At 39.7% G+C, this 16,764-nt stretch overlaps 1 protein-coding gene across 1 annotated transcript; it reads left to right on the forward strand.

Annotated features, from left to right (window-relative positions):
- The first annotated feature begins 429 nt into the window (after positions 1–429).
- Positions 430–16,497, forward strand: umps (uridine monophosphate synthetase). Its single transcript, XM_052029532.1, has 6 exons — positions 430–1,013; positions 2,294–2,447; positions 7,621–8,316; positions 13,814–13,989; positions 14,439–14,553; positions 16,191–16,497. The coding sequence occupies exons 1-6, from the start codon at positions 879–881 to the stop codon at positions 16,367–16,369; spliced, it is 1,455 nt and encodes a 484-aa protein (XP_051885492.1). The 5' UTR covers positions 430–878; the 3' UTR covers positions 16,370–16,497.
- Positions 16,498–16,764: the final 267 nt, after the last annotated feature.

Consider the following 16,764-nt stretch of genomic DNA (forward strand, 5'->3'; position numbering starts at 1 on the left):
GGCACCAATGCTCAAAACAAGAGGACATGGCTTTAAGGCAATGGGTGGGAAGTTCAAGGGAGATGTCAGAGGAAGGTTTTTCACCCAGAGAGTGGTTGGTGCATGGAATGCACTGCCTGGGGTGGTGGTGGAGGAGGAGGCTGATACGTTGGTCAAGTTCAAGAGATTGTTAGATAAGCATATGAAGGAATTTAGGATAGAGGGATATGTGAGAGGAAGGGGTTAGTCTTAGGAGTGGTTTGAAGGGTGGCACAACATGGTGGGCCAAAGGGCCTGTATTGTTCTATGGTAGATTCTTTACACAGAGAGTGGTGGGTGCCTGGAACGTACTGCCGGGGGTGGTTGTTGAGGCTGATAGAATAGGGACCTTTAAAAGGCTCATAAATAGGTACACGGAAGAAAGAAAAATAGAGGGTTATGGGCTGTGCAGGAGAGAAGGGTTAGATTGATCACGGAGGAGGTGTTTCATCTCGTTCCGCACGACATCGTGGGCCGAAGGGCCCGTCCTGTGCCGTACTGTTTTATGTTCTAATTCAGGCACCCAAATTATTAAAATACAACGCGAAAAACAGCGGACCCAACACCTTCCCCAGCGGAACCACCAGAAAAGGCCCACTTTATTCCCACTCTTCGCCTTCCGCCAGTCGTTGAATGGCAGAGCAGACCCCTTGCTCCTGCTTTATATTCCTAAGGAAGTCCCACAACTTGAATTTTCATTTAACAATTAGGTAACAAAAGCTGAATGCAGTACTTGAGGTGCGTTCCGACCAAGGCGCTGCCGACCGGGCGGGGACGCCGTCCAGACAAGGCGCCGCGCGGGTTGGCCGTTGGAGTTTAAGAGTCAGGACGCGCAGGCGCGGCCTGCGAACGTCGGCAGCATGGAGTCGCTGGTGTCCGAGCTCTACGCAATTCAGGCTGTGAAGTTCGGCAGCTTCAAGCTAAAGAGCGGGATATTGTCGCCTGTTTACTTCGATCTGAGGGTCATTGTGTCCTATCCGGCTCTTATGAACCAGGTACCATTTCACACGCACTTCGTGCACTCGTGGCTGCCTAGGCCCAGTCCTCCTTAGAGTTAAATGCATGAATATTGGTCGGTCCCGATCCTGGTCGGTGTGATTACTGTGGACTAATGCCGCCCTCGGCAGTTTGACTCTCTCAGATGGAATGAGCAATACCGTGGATTAGCGAGAGGTGGAAGGCAGTATTGTTTCGAAGGGAAGCGGCTGCATTTCAATTCAGTTCTCTCCTTTAAATTCCCACGGGGCGCTTTCTAGTGGGGTACTTTCTCTTAGTGAATCCACGAATAGTCAGAGTTATACAACACGGTAACCAGTTACCAGCATGTTACTGCCGGCCACAAAATGCCTATTTATACTGATCCCATTTTCCAGAACTCGACTGATTGCCTTCTCTGAAGTTCCAAGTGCTCATCTAGATGTGAAGTGTTGTGAGAGTATCAGCCTCCCTCCTGAGTGTTTCAGATTTCAATCACCATCTGGGTGGGGGAAAAAAAGTATTCTCTAAATATCCAACCTCTTAAATTTATGATCTCTAGAGTTTATAGACATCACAGCTAAAGGGAAAAATTTCTCACTCTCTACCCTATAACCCTCAAATGTTGTTTATGGCTTAGCCTTCAGCACTCCTAGCAAAACAAGCACAAACTCTTTATAGTTGAAACGCAGCATCCCCTGGTGAATCTCCTCTGCTTCTCTCCAGTACAATAACATCCATCCTATAATGTGTGGTGCATCAGAACTGCACTCAGTACTCCAGCTGTGGCCTTGCTAATGTTTTATAAAATAGCTCTTCTATTTTCACCCTGGCTGATGAAGGTAAGTATCCCACATGTCATCTTAACCATATTATCAATCTGTGGTGCTGCTCCATTCAGAGATCGTTGGAAATGTGGGAGTATGAGTGAAGTGAGGAGGAAGGAGGATGTATTTATAATATGGCTTGGGCATCAGTGGCAAAACGTGCATTTTTTCATCCTCTAAGTGTGCAGCTATGATCAAGAGTTGCCATTCACTGGATGAATGAAAGAATCCTGTCCACTGCTCCAAAACTTGGACAGCCCTGATTTATAAAAGTTCTAATTGCCCTGAATCTTGTTCTATATTTTCTTTTGTATTGTTTAGGCATTGTCTGCATACTTAACTATTTTAGTTGTAATGTTCATTGAGCTGCATTTCTGACCTCTAGTGGTTTGGCACAGAGTGTACATGCTGGCTTCTGAATTCCTGCTTTCTTTGGCACTGGCAATTAAAAAATTAAATGTCTTTCCTTGCAGATTTCTGATCTCTTGTGGCAAACTGCAAACAGTGCTGGAATCAAATACAGTTCTATTTGTGGGGTTCCATACACTGCCTTACCTCTTGCGACCGTTATCTGTTCGACCAAAGGAATCCCCATGCTTATTCGTCGAAAGGAGGCAAAGGATTATGGTAAAATTCATCTTTCAAGTCATTGCACAAGCCATTCAGCCAATTATTCCCACTAACTCTTTGTACAGCAATCCAATCTTGTAGAGCAATCTAATCAGCTCCTCCCCCCATGCTTCCCTCAGAACCCAAAATTATTTTCCCTCAAACCCATCCACTTCCATCTTTAAAGACCTAATTGACTCACCCTTCCAGATCCTAAGTACTCTGATGAGAATTTGTGAACAAAAGGGGTATAGGGATATTTGCATATTCAAACAAATCAAACAGTAAAGAAATGAAAGCATAAAGAACTCAAGAACTCAAGTAAGATTAAAGAGAATTCCAAGGTATTTTATACTTGCATTAAAAACAAGAGGATAACTAGGGAGAGGGCTGGACCACTCAAGAATAAAGGAGGGAATTTATGCTTGGAGTCAGAGGATGTGGACAAAGTACTAAACAATCACTTTGCATCAGTATTCACCAAGGAGTGGGACATGGAGGATAGTGAGATGCTAATATAGGGCATTTTGAGATCAAAAAGGACTGGGTCTCTTGAAGAGCATTAAGGTGGATGTCCCCAGGGCTTAATGGGATATATCCCAGGTTATCGAAACAGACAAGGGGAGATTGCTGGAGCTTTGACAGGGATCTTCATGTCCTCACTAACAACAGGCAAGATCCCAGAGGACTGGAGAGTAGCCACTATTGTTCCTTTATTCAAGAGGAAAATAGGGATAATCCGGGAAATTATAGGCTGGTGAATCTCACATCAATGGTAAGGAAGCTATTGGAGAGGATTCCTAGGGAAAGGATTTATGTGCATTTGGAAAAGCGTGGCCTGAATAGGGATTGTTAGCATGGCGTTCTGCAGGGCAGGTCATGTCTTACAATTGAGTTTTTTGAGGAGGTGACGAAGGTGATTGAGGATGGGCAGTGGATGTTGTTTACATGGACTTTAGTAAGGCATTTGGCAAGTCCTTCATGGTAGACTGATCCAAAAGATTAAGATGCATGGTATCCATGGTGACTTGGTAGTTTGGATTCAGAATTGGCTTGTCCGTAGGAGACAGGGTAGTGGTCGAAGGGTATTATTCTTTCTGGAGCCCTGTGACCAATGCTGTCTGCTGAGACCTCTTGTTTGTGATACATGGGTTAGGAAGTTTGCAGACAACACAAAGATTGGTAGAATTGTGGACAGTGAAGAAGATTGTCAAAGGATACAGCAGGATATAGATGTTACAGATATAGACAGATGGAGTTTAATCCAGGCCAGTGTGAGGTGTTGCACTTTGAGAGGTCAAATGCAAGGGGAAAGTATACAGTCAGTGGCAGGACGCTTAGCAGTGATGTACAGATGGACTTGGAGCTCAAGATCCCTAGCTCCCTGAAAGTGGCCATACAAGTAGATGGGGTAGTAAAGGAGGCATATGACATGCTTGCCTTCATTAGGGCAATGAGTATAAAAGTCATGTTGAAGCTATATGAAACTTTGGTCAGCCTCATTTGGAGTAGTGTATAGTTCTGGTTGCCCCATTGCAGGAAGGATATAGAGGCTTTGGAAAGGGTGCAGAAGAGGTTTACCAGAATGCTGCCTGGGTTACAGGGTATGAGCTATAAGGAGAGGTTGGATAAACTTGGGTTGTTCTTTCTAGAGAGTCGGAGGCTGAGAGGAGACCTGATAGAAGTTTGTAAAATTATGAGAGGCAAAGATAGGGTAGACAGTCAGAATCTTTTTCCCAGGGTAGAAATGTCAAATACTAGAGGACATGCATTTAAGGTGACAGGAAAGTTTAAAGGAGATGTGTGGAACTAGTTTTTCTTTGTACAGAGCTTAGTAGGTGTCCAGAACAGGCTGCCAGGGGTAGTGGTGGAAGCCGATACGATATTGGCATCTGGGATTTTTAGATAGATGCGTGAATATGCAGGGAATGGAGGGGCATGGATCATGTGCAGGCAGGAGATTTAGTTTAGTTTGGCACAGACATCCTGGGCCAAAAGGCTTGTTCTTGTGCTGTACTATGTTCTGAATGTTTTACATACTCTAATGAGGTACACAGATTACATGCAGCAGCAAGCCATTCAGCCTATTAAGTCCATCCTGGCCCAATGCAAGAGCAATCCAGCTAGTCTGACTCCCCTGCCCTCTCCCCATATCTCTGTAATCTTTTCCTTTTGAATACTGAACCAGTTCAATTTGGAATACAATTATTAAATTTATATACACTTCTTCCCTGGCAATGCTTTCCAGGTTCTAATCATTCTATCTTTTTTTTGATGAGTTTTTCCTCATTACTTTGCCTAAATTCTTCAAGATTTTAAAAAAAAACCATTACTTGATCCCCTCTCAACCTTCACCATCCCCAGGAGAACCCTAGATTCTCCACTCTGACTGTAACATCCCTCATGCATGGAAATGTGGTAAATCTCTTGTACACCCTCTCTGGGTCTTTCACATCATTCCTAAAATGTGCCTGAAAGTGGACCTGTCAGTTAGGTGGTAGCTGAATCAGCATTCTTGAAGGTATACCTTACTCTTTTACTCTTTGCCTCTTAAATTCTAGGAAGCTGTGTAAGTTTCTCAAACTGCCTGTCCATGACTTCTCATATTCTTCTTTGAACTGTGCTCTATGCTTTATATTGCCCTTTAAATTATTTTTTTTTGTAGAATACCACTTCCTGAAATCTTTTGAGTTACTTAGTTTTTATTATTTAATGTTTCATGGCCTTTACAAGGAATATAACAATTTTCAGATAGTCCTCAGCTGTTCTGCAACATAGTTTGTTTTTGTATTTTAACGTTTAGAGTCTTTAATTTGTAGCATTGAATGATAAAACATGTAATGTTAAATAAAAGAAGATGCAAATAATTCAGTCTTTTGATATATATTTAGGTGATGAAGTTTATTCTTCAAATAGCAACCTGCATTATTCGCAGTTGAACATATAGACAAACTATAGAAGGTGAAAAATTTTCTTGGCTTTTGTTTAAGATAAAACAGTTTGTGATCAGCAAGCTGGACCCTAATTTTAGTATGGGGTAAATTGTACCTGTGCATAATTGATTAGGTAATAGAAGCCAGAACTAGGATTCAAATCCCACCAAGCCTAGGAAATTTAAATTTGATTTATTAGACAAATCTGAAATAGAAAAGCTAGTAGCAATAATGGAAACCATTAAATCATCAGATTGCTGAACAAATTCTTCCTGGTTCAATAATGTCCTTCAGAAGTAGAAATTTGTTATTCTTACTGGGTCTAGTCTGTAGGTGCCTCTGGACCCACTAATGTGGCTGGCTCCTAATTACCTCATCAGCAGAGGTGGAGAAGAAATGCTGGCTTCCCAGTACTATCCATGTCCAACGAGCAAGTAAAGAAACACTTTATTTATCTAATCTTATATACTTTATTTATATAATGGGACTAACTAGATTTCTGTGATGCAGTGAGAATAATCTTTGAAAGTTGGAAGCTTTTATTCAGCAAGAGGATTATAGCATTTTTGATACTCCATGATCAGAGTCAGAGAGAAGAACTAGAGTCTTCCCAGTTAGGTAATGTCTTCCATGTATAAAGGCAGCATTAAAATTAGACTTATCAGATAAGTCTCATTTAAATTTTCATGACATATGCTGAATAACTGAATTGTTTGAAGTAATAGCAGTGAGGGAACATAGTGGATATTGTTCGATGCTATATAATGCACATTAAAAAATTAAGGTATATGATTTGTGTGGAAGAGAGGCATCAGTCATCAAGTGGTTGGAGGCAAGGATGGTTACATGGTATATGAAGTTCAGTGTGGAGAATTTTAAGCTAGCATACTTTCAGACAAAGCAAAGAAATATAGTAAAGGTAGCTGTTTCTTCACCAGAAGGACTATAGCGGTCCAGGGCAACAGCTCATCACCGATTAGAGATGGGTGATAAATGCTTACCTTGCACTCATGTTCCAAAAATGAATAAAGCAAAAAGGTAAACTCTGTAGCCACAGTCTATTAGTAGTAGAGGGGGTGAATGTTTAAAGTGGAAGTAATTCAATTAACCTAGAAGCAAAAACTATAGATACTGGAAATGTGAAATAAAAACACAAAATGCTGGAAATACTCAGGTCAGGCTACATCTTTTGAGAGAAACCAGGTTAATGTTTTGGGTCAGGGATCTTTCATCAGAAATCAAATGTTTTAAGTTGCAGAGAAGGTAGAATTGAATGGAGAGAACGGAATTTCTGATAGGGTAGGCATAAAGCAACTGAATGATACAGTGAATGCTGGTTGATAGAGGGTGGTGAAGACTTGTTAAAATAGCAGGACAAGATGTAAGTAAAGAGATGAGTAAGTATAGGAGAGTGAAAGAAAATACAGTGCCAAAACTGAGATATAAAACACTGTAGTTGCTGGAATTCTGAAATAAAAGGAATGCCTGGCTAGTTCTGATACAAATGGGAAAGGCTGAATATATAAAAGTGTTGAATCAAAAGATGTTTCTTGTGCTTATGTTGGGCTTTCTTCGAACTGTGTAATAAGTCAAAGATGGAGGTCAGAGTGGGAGTGGAATTGAGATGAGTGGCAGGTATTTTGAGGTGAGGATCTTTTACCTCTTTCCTCTTAGTAGTGTTATATTGCACCCTTCCATTTCCTGATTTTATTTGTAATAATGCTCTTGTTGATGTAGAGTCTTCTGGCTGCTGCAGCAGCTCTATCTGGAAAAACTGCATTAAATCCTATGCCTGTGCTGTTAAATGCAGAAATCCCAAGGCTTGATAACATATTTAGATGGCTAAACCAGTCAGTAGCAGCAGAGCCTACATTTGGTGGGGTCCACCAACATTATGCTGGAGTAACAGCTTTTGAATCCTATGTTTGATCAAACTTTGGAGTCGAACCTAATGTGTGACTTGAGACCCCATTGATTTCAATGTTATTGAATATCAGACATTTTAAAAACTATTAATATAGAATAGCAGCTGCTACAAAGCCCTCCCACCCTAAACCATCCCTAACCCCGCACTTTGCTGGCTGTTGGGGCCAAGGAGTCACAACTGTACCACCTGATGCCTCATCAGAATATGTAATTATTTTTAATATTTTAAGTTGGTTTGGGAAGAAGCAGGCCACTTTAGATTTTTTTTCTCATCAGAATCCATTTTTTAAAAAAAATCACTATAAGACATGTTATAATTTCTGTAATTACAGGTACAAAACGTATGGTGGAAGGTACTATTATCCCAGAAGAAACCTGCCTTATTATTGAGGATGTTGTCACAAGTGGTTCCAGTGTCTTAGAAACTGCACAAATTCTTCGTAAGGAAGGATTAAAAGTCACTGATGCAGTGGTGTTATTGGACCGAGAACAAGGAGGAAGAGCCAGGTTAGAGAAGGAAGGGATACGTTTACATTCTGTCTGTTCCTTATCCAGATTATTAGAAATTTTACACAACCAAGACAAACTTGACTTTGACACGGTAGAAAATGTCAAGACATTCATAAAAACAAATGCTTGTTCACCAGTGAAAGAAATAGTAAATGGTTCGACAAAAAACCTCAACAACCAGTCTAATGTCAAAAGACACTTTAAAGAAATCAGTTATGGTGCTCGTGCCCAGCTTCCTGATATTCATCCAATCACAGCACAACTTTTTAAAATAATGGAAAAGAAACAAACAAATTTGTGTCTGGCTGCTGATGTTACCAACTCCAAAGAGTTGCTTCAGCTGGCTGATTCACTTGGTAGTGAGATCTGCATATTGAAAACACATGTTGATATTTTGAATGACTTTAATGAAGATGTGTTCAAAGAGCTAAAAGCCATTGCCAACATGCATGAATTTTTGATATTCGAAGACCGAAAATTTGCAGATATTGGAAACACTGTTAAACACCAGTATGAAGGTAAGTTTAAAAGTTTATATAATATGTGCTGTAAACTGAATCCCTGAAGTGACTATGTAGCTGAGTAAGTTGCAGTGGAAGAGTGGAATACATTGTAGATATTTTGTTTCACTTGGGAAAGCTGCCTTTTTGATTCTGTTTAAAAAAAGAGTTAGTAAGAGTTCAGGTAAAGGGCAAAGATGGTGAATTTAGGGAACCTTGGATGACGAAGGATATTGAAGGTTTGATCAGGGAGAGAAAGGAAAACATATAGCAGGTATAGGTAACTAGGATTGATGGAGTCTCTTGAGGAATATAAAGTGCAGGAGAGAACTTAAGAAAGAAATTGGTGGGGGAGGGGGCCATGAAATATCCTTGGCAAGTAAGGTTAAGGAGAATCCCATTCTATAAGTACATCAGAGCAAGAGGGTAACCAGGGAAAGAGTGGGTTCCCTTGGGGACCAAAGGGGTAATCTATATGTATAGCCAGGCAATGTGGGCAATATGCTGAATGAATACTTCTGATCTGTATTCATGAAGGAGAATAATATGGAAGATATTGAGTTTAGGGATGAGTACTTGGGTAAGCTGGAGCAGGTCAGTATTAAGAAGAAGGTATGAGATGGCATAAGACACATGAGGGTTGATAAATCCCTAGCTCCAGGTGAAATCTATCCCAGGTTGTTATGGGGCCCTGACAGAGATTTCTGTATCTCTGTTAGCCACAAGTGAGGTGCCACAAGTGAGGTGCCAGAAGACTGGAGAATTGTTAATGTAATTTCTTTATTTAAGAAGAACAGCAGGAATAAGCTAGGTAACTACAAGCAGGTGACTAGAAACTACAAGCCTTGCATCAGTGGTAGGGAAATTATTGGAGAAAATCCTAAGGGACAGGATTTATGTACATTTGGAAAGGTGGGGGGGGGCAGTGATCAGGGATTGTCAACATGACTTTGTGCAAGGAAAATCCTGCCTCGCTAATTTGATTGAGTTGAGGAGGTAACTATATTGATCTCAAGTAAGACTATGATATCTACTCTATTGTGTTACAATGTGTACGGAGATAACAGATTAGACCAATATGGGCTGGAACGTTCCTTTCACACAGGTGACAGGTGCAAGGATGCTGTAGAATCAGTGATCATGATTTTCGAGATTCTTTTTTCCTCTTTGCTTCCTCCATTCTAGCTTTCTCGTATGAGCGAGCACCGCTTTTTATGTGGGTACACAAAACAGGACAATCCAATGCTTGTTCCCAGTGGTGTGTGTCAATGTTGAAACTGTTCAGGGATGTTCTAAGAAAGGCTTTGAATCTCCACCACTTGATTGTTTGCCATCAGTCAGCTCTCCATAAAGTAGCTGCTTTGATATTCTGTCATCAGACATTCTTCTGACATATCTTGCCCACATAATCTGTGATTCTTTGAACAATGTGTAAATGCTGGGGAGGTTTGTATGGGATAGATCTGTATGCCTGGAATATTGTCACGCCACTTGATGTGAAGTATTCTGCACAGACAAGTCATCTGAAAGTGGTTAAGCTGTCTGGCATGTCTGCTGTACACTGTCCATGTCTCGCAAGCATAGAGTAAAGTGGGTATGACAACAGCATGATACATCTTCAGCTTGGTCTTTAGGCTGATTCCACTTCATTCCCACATTTTATTTAGTCTTCCAAAAGCAGAACTGGCTTTTGCTATCCTGTTGTTGACTTCGTTATCAATGATCTTGAGAGAGTGCTGCCAAGGTATGTGAACTTGTACACTATTGATAGTCTATGGTCTTTCACAAGAATGTTTGGTTCTGTGTGTGGGGTGTTTGGTGCAGGCTGGTGCATAATTTGTTTTCTTTGTTCTAATTGTGAGGCCAAAGTTGCCACAAACACTGGCAAATTTGTCCAAGCTTTCCTGCATATCACTTTCTGAGCTTGCATTGAGTGCACAGTCATCAACAAAGAGGAGCTGCTTCAAGGTGGTTTCTTGTACTTTGGTTTTGGTTGATAGTACACTTGGGTTAAAAAGAGCATTATCAGTCCTGTATCTAAGGTTGATTTCATCTTTATCAGAGAAGGCATCAGGTAGCATTGAAGAGAACATCATATTAAACAATTTGCGGTCAAGCACGCTGCCATGTTTCACTTCATTGGTGACTGGGAATGGGTCTAAAGACTCTGTCATCGTACCATCATGGAGTTGTCGGACAATTGTGTTGAACTTTTCAGGGCAACCATACTTTGCCTTGATCTTCCATAGGCCCCTCATGACAAACAGCGTAGAAAGCTTTAGTGAAATTGATAAAGGTGGTGAACAAGCTGAAGTTTTGTTCTTGGCACTTGGAGTTGTCTTGGTGTGAAGATCATGTCTACTGTTCCATGCCCTTCATGGAAATCACCTTGGCTTTCTGGAAGTAGGTCTTTAAGGTTTGACTAAGAAGGTAACTCAGAAGTAACTAAGAAGATTGAAGTCATTGTCTCTATGGACTTCAACATTTGACAAAGTCCCATGGGTAGGCTGGTCCAGAAGGTTAAGGCATATGATTAAGACGAGAAGGTTAAGCTCACGTAAGGTGAGCTGGCTAATTGGATCCAAAATCGGTTTGGTGATGGGATGCAGAGGGCAGCGGTAGAAGGATGCTCTTCTGATCAGCGGTGTACTGCAGGGATCAGTGCTGTGACCCTTGTTTGTGATGTATAGATTAATGACAGATGTGAATGTAGGAGGTATTGTTAAGTTTGCGGATGGAACGATAGTTGAAATTGTGCATAGCAAGGAAGGTTCTCTAAGGATACAGGAGCATACAAATCAGAAGGAAAGTTGAGTGGAACTTTGGCAGGTGGATTTTAATCCCGACAAATGTGAGGTGATGCATTTTGGGAAGTCAAATGGGGTAGGACATGTACTGTAAATAGTAGGATGCTAAGGAATGTTGAACAGAGGGATCTTTGGACAAACCCCAAGTTCCCTGAAAGTAGCAACATGGGTAGATATGGTGGTGAAGAAGGAATATTCCTTGCTTGCCTTCAGAGGTCAGGGCAACTTCACAAAACATTGGTTAGACTGCACTTGGAATATTGTGTGCATTTGTGGTCACCATGCTTTAGGAAGGATGTGGTTGCACTGGAGAGAGTGCAGAGGAGAATCACCGGGATGTTGCATTAATTAGATGACTTTAATTGAGGGGAGAGATTGGATGAGCTGGGTTTGTTTTCTCTGGATTGAAGGAGGCTGAGGGCTTATCTGATAGAGGTATATAAAATCACAACAGACATAGGGTAGATAGTCAGAATCTTTTTCCCATAGTAGTGGTATCAAAAGCAAGATTGTGTAGGTTTAAGGTGAGAGGTAGGAGTTTGGGAATCTGAGGGGTAAGTTTTTTCCTCAGAGAGTGGTTGGTATTTGGAACTTGCCGCCAGAGGAGGTGGCGGAGTCGGATACAATTACTTTTAAAAGACCTTTAGAAAGGCAATTAAGTAGGCATGGCATAGAAGGATACAGACATAATGTGGGCAAATGGAATTAGTTTAGATGGGCATAAAGATAGGCATAAAGGTTGGCATGGATGTGGTGGGCCAAAGAGCCTTTTTCTGTGCTGTACAACATAATTCCATCTAGTTGTTGCAACCTTTGTTAAATGTCAGTGAATATCAAATATGTAGAATTGTATGTTCCTTTCTGTGTTAATGGAACAAAACTACAAGCCTTTTAGAAATAACAGGTACTCCAGACTCTGAAACAGAGCGATTCAGATGGATAAAGGAAAGAATTAAGGATATACTCCCCAAAGCCTCCTTGAAATATTGTAACATTCCTAAAGAATCATGAAAAAGCCTTGCCTTTGGCAGCTGAAAATGGAGACTGCTCAGTTAGGATGGGATGAAGAAAATTGAGTCCATTCTCCAGGGGTTTGTAGAAGTCCAGTATAAACAGTGGAAGGAATGCACCACCTCTCAATTTGCATGCCTGCCTCACTGAGCATCTGTCCCGTCTGTGTCAGAGTCTGAGTTCCACATTGGTCTCCTCAGCCATGTCAGAACTTACAGAAGCAAGTCATCCCTGAGGGACTACCAAAGAAGGAAATGAAAAATGCTCACAAACACTGGGGGAACACTACCTTGAAATCATTATTGAAGTTCATACCTCCAAGACATTCAGCAATCAAAATATACAATGACAACAAACTAATTTGTCTAAGATCCTTCCACCAGTCTCTAGACATACTGTAAATCCCAGTTCCAAATGTTTTTAGTTTTGCAATGAAATGAGGCTGAAATAAAACTCAAAAGTGCTAGAGTTACTCAGCAGGTCAGGCAGCAAATATGGAAAGAAAAAGTTAACATTGCAATTCAATGATCTTTTATCAAAAGTGCATAAGGACAACAGTCGTGAACTCTCATCTGACCATTTTCTCAACTATCATTTTTATAGTTAGATCTGACCATATACCGTTTACCAAACCCATGCAGATTGTCTGACCAGTTCAGACTTGTTCTAATTCCCACTTATTCTATACCTGGATTCAGATAAGCTGCTGGTGTGTCTTTAGTTTTCTGGAGTTTTTTCCCTTACTTTTTTAATTTTTTATGCAATTTTGTAATCCAAATTCAATATTCCTGAATCTAGAGAGTTTATGATTAATCCATCTGCAATTTTCACTGCAATTTCTTTTTGTACTGAAAAGGAACAAAAAAAATCAAGATATACGAAGGTTCAAAATCTTATGATATCAGTCTATTGATATCAAAAGGTTTTGGACCTTTGTATACTGTTTCATCCTTTTCTCCATTCCTATTTATTTTATTAAATTTTGTAAGTTCATCCCTTCATATATCAGAGTTCCAGTAGAATCCAAAAATGTTGCTTAACATGGTGGAAACAAATGCAAATAAATGATTTTATTTCTTCCATAGAAACATTCATCAGTGTCTTGCAAATTCTGAGTTGGGAATCTGCTTTACAGTAGAGAATGCATGTAAAGGGAGCAGGGATTTACCCTTTTTCAGATACTTGGAAGGATATGGGCATGTTTTTTATCCCCATGGGATTCTTTTCAGACTTGAACTTCCCCTTTCATTATTTGGCCTGACTTAGGATGGACAAGCAATTGAGATTATTTGTTGGAATTGATCTGTCAAGATTTGTTTTCTTCTGACTTTCTCACCTGTTCCCAAACAGATTTTATTGGCAGTTATCTGATTTGCCAACTTGAATGTAAATTCAGGAAATGAAAGACATTGTATAGGTATGTTCTTCTTCAGAAAAGAAATGTCAGATTAAATATTTTAGATGGAAGAAAGTGTGTGTGTTTGCGTTATGACATTAATTCTTTCACCTGCTGAAGCAAGTGTTGTATTTACAAGTCTGACTAAGGAGTTCCAAGTATTGGCAGCTGATTGAGAATGCCAATATAATTTAACTTGTGGTGATGACACATCAGTGTTGATCAAGCTGGATGCATCATTTGTCAACATTTCTGCAATGTAAGAGTGCCTTTATTGATTTGTCTCTTTTTTGTTCCCCAGGTGGAGTATACAAAATTGCTCAGTGGTCTGACTTTGTGAATGCTCATGTGGTTCCTGGCCCTGGAGTAGTAAAAGGACTAAAAGAAGTTGGGTTACCTCTGAAACGAGGTTGTTTGCTGATTGCAGAAATGAGCTCTGAAGGTTCCCTAGCTACAGGGGACTACACCAAAGCAGCTGTAATTAAATTATTTGATTTATGGTCTAATAAAATGGTAACACAAGTGAGGGAATTCAACAGGTTAAGTTAAAGTGAGGGAGGATCTTTACCACAAAACCCTTCTGCAACATACCCAAGGCCTCGATTATACTGAGGGAAACGGTTGCATTTTTTCTTGCCAATGATTCCATTAATCCCAGTCACAGTAAATTGGGCATATAATTGTGCTCATGGCCAGCATTGTGTTTACCATGTTTTTCAAAAGTTTTAATTAATAAAGTTATGTATATGTATGAATTTTCATTATTTGATCTAATATACTCAGTTCTTGCCATTTTTAAGCATATAAATTTATTAATTTTGATGAACTGGCATGAAGCTATTTTGTGAACTAATGCTAAGTTGTGGGGGGGGGGGGGGTGGAATAAACTGTGATTAGTTTCTAATTGTAACATTTGTTTTACTTAGGTAAAACTAGCTGAAGAACATACTGACTTTGTAATTGGGTTTGTATCCAGCTCAAACATCAGTGGCAGATCAGAGTTTATACATATGACCCCAGGAGTCCAGATGCAGATTGGAGGTAAAGTTACTACTGCTGAAGTTTGGTTTTACATGTGCAGTTTGTTGCAGTGGTAGCAGGCAGACAACATGTTTTTCAAAAAGATTTTCAGCTTTGAGTGTGTGTATGATTGATGTAGATTGCAAGAAAGTGCAACTTGTGGCAAAATATTTTATCCTTGCGTTTGTTGCATTGGGAAGGTATTTTTTTTAATCGTAATTTGCATTGTAAAGTTATAAAGGATTTTAAAATGTCCTATACTTTTGCAAGCAAAATGTCTTAAGTCTTCAGAATTGATTACACTTTTTTTTTAACTCGGTTAAACCCAGGTCTGCCAGTGAGAGAAAATAATTGGCCATATTATGATGGAAGAGGTTTAGTGCATTTGAAATGCTGGACGATCACAGTGTCAACCCAGCAAAATAATATACAGTTTACATTGGCCAGACCCAGTAATGGGGTGCTAAAGTTTACAAAGATTTAAACAGAAATGAATTGTTTGGTTTAACTAGTCAGTGATTACACAAGTAATAGTCCCAGTTTCATGTATGTCCCTGTTTCCTAATTGTTTACATGATTGATCATTAACTTCTATACAAGAATCCATACTTTTTCAAGCATCAGTGAGTTATTTTTAAAATTTTCTTTTTCCTTACCTAATTTTTGTTTTAATCTTACAACTGCTTGCTCAAATACTGGAAGCAGTGGCCTAGAAATGTTGAATCATGCATTTTTCCTGTACAATATTAAAAACAAGGGCATCCATGTGGAGGTTTAAGGAGCTCTAAGTTTTTCATCATGGAACATTGTTGAGTAGTTGAATACAAGGATCAAAACCTCAGAAGCATTGGTAGAACACCTGGGGAATTAAGGATGAGGAGTCAAGGACATTAGGACTGGCCTGAAGGTGAGGTTGGAGATCCCAGTATTGTAAGTAACAGTAATTTTGCTAAATATACAAAAAAAAATTTTACAGGCATGAAGTTCATAAATATTAACCCCAGAGTGATCAGTACTTGCGCTGCTTGCTTCAGGGCAAAGTATTGTTGAAGTTGGGATCAGAAGCCAGCATCAAGCCCCTTATTTGTATATGACGGTGAAAGACAACGCTTGGTGGTCTTTTACCAGAATGCCATCCACAGTGATTCATTGCAGAAATGCAAGCATTTGTCATTTTGATCTCCAATCCTAAATTAGCACGCTTTTTTCCTCACTTTTGCTCTATCCCTTCATAATTTTATGTGTGCTCTGTGACATGATAATACCTTCTAAGAAAGCAGGCACATTTATGTCCATCTTCAATCACATTTGTATTTCTTCAAATCAGGCACCATTCTGGTGATTTTTTTTAAAAAAACAGATTATTTAAATATTTGGTCTGTTGGAAATGTATCTATTATATTTGTGGAATAACAATTCTACTTTCCCCTGCTGTTCACCTTCCCAATGGTGCCATTCACTGCTTCCCTACACAGGCAACGGCTATTTATCCAAACATTCTCCATTAATAGAAATAACTGGGATCAAGCAATGCAGTATGTTTCTATAGCCTTAACAAAAAAAAGGATTTTTAAATTGATGTTTTGTTTGCTGTTACTTGTTACACTATCATTGTGTATATACAAAAACCATTTGTCTCTGCCTCAATTTCTTCTCAGTGGATAATCTGGGCCAACAGTATCTGAATCCCGAAGAAGTGATTAATAAAAGAGCATCTGATGTCATCATTGTGGGCCGAGGGATCCTCTGTGCAAAGGATCGTGTGGAAGCTGCAAGAATATATAAAAAAGCTGGATGGGAAGCCTACCTGAATAGATTGATGTCCATTAAGAATTGAAAGTTTGATCAAAAATACAAGTAACTAAATTTGATCACAAAATCGGTTGAAAATCAGTTCTCTTTTTCCTTGCTTTTCATACAATTATTGGATGTACATTTAAATAAAAACTCAGTGATATTAAGAAAGTCATCCCTCATCTTTATTAGAACTAATTCTGAAAATTAGACAATTTGGGAAATAATTCTTCACGCTAGTGGTATTTGGAGGAGTTGCAAGCCACTTAGCCCTTCAGGCTTGTTGCAGCATTCACGGGATCATGGATGATCTTCTACCTCAGCATCATTTTCCTGTACTATTCCACATTCCTTGATTCCCTAAAAATCCACAAATCTCTCAATCCCTCTATTGAATGAACTCAATGATTCTGCCTTTGGGCTAGAGAATTCTAAAGA

Source organism: Pristis pectinata, chromosome 1, assembly GCF_009764475.1.
Source record: "Pristis pectinata isolate sPriPec2 chromosome 1, sPriPec2.1.pri, whole genome shotgun sequence".
Classification (NCBI taxonomy): domain Eukaryota; kingdom Metazoa; phylum Chordata; class Chondrichthyes; order Rhinopristiformes; family Pristidae; genus Pristis; species Pristis pectinata.

What these genes read in the sequence shown, in the direction of transcription:
- umps (XM_052029532.1), top strand. Translation starts at nt 879, where the DNA reads ATGGAGTCGCTGGTGTCCGAGCTCTACGCAATTCAGGCTGTGAAGTTC. An exon ending in ATCCGGCTCTTATGAACCAG is followed by an intron (nt 1,014 to 2,293) that starts GTACCATTTCAC and finishes CTTTCCTTGCAG; the next exon opens with ATTTCTGATCTCTTGTGGCA. An exon ending in GGGACTACACCAAAGCAGCT is followed by an intron (nt 13,990 to 14,438) that starts GTAATTAAATTA and finishes TGTTTTACTTAG; the next exon opens with GTAAAACTAGCTGAAGAACA.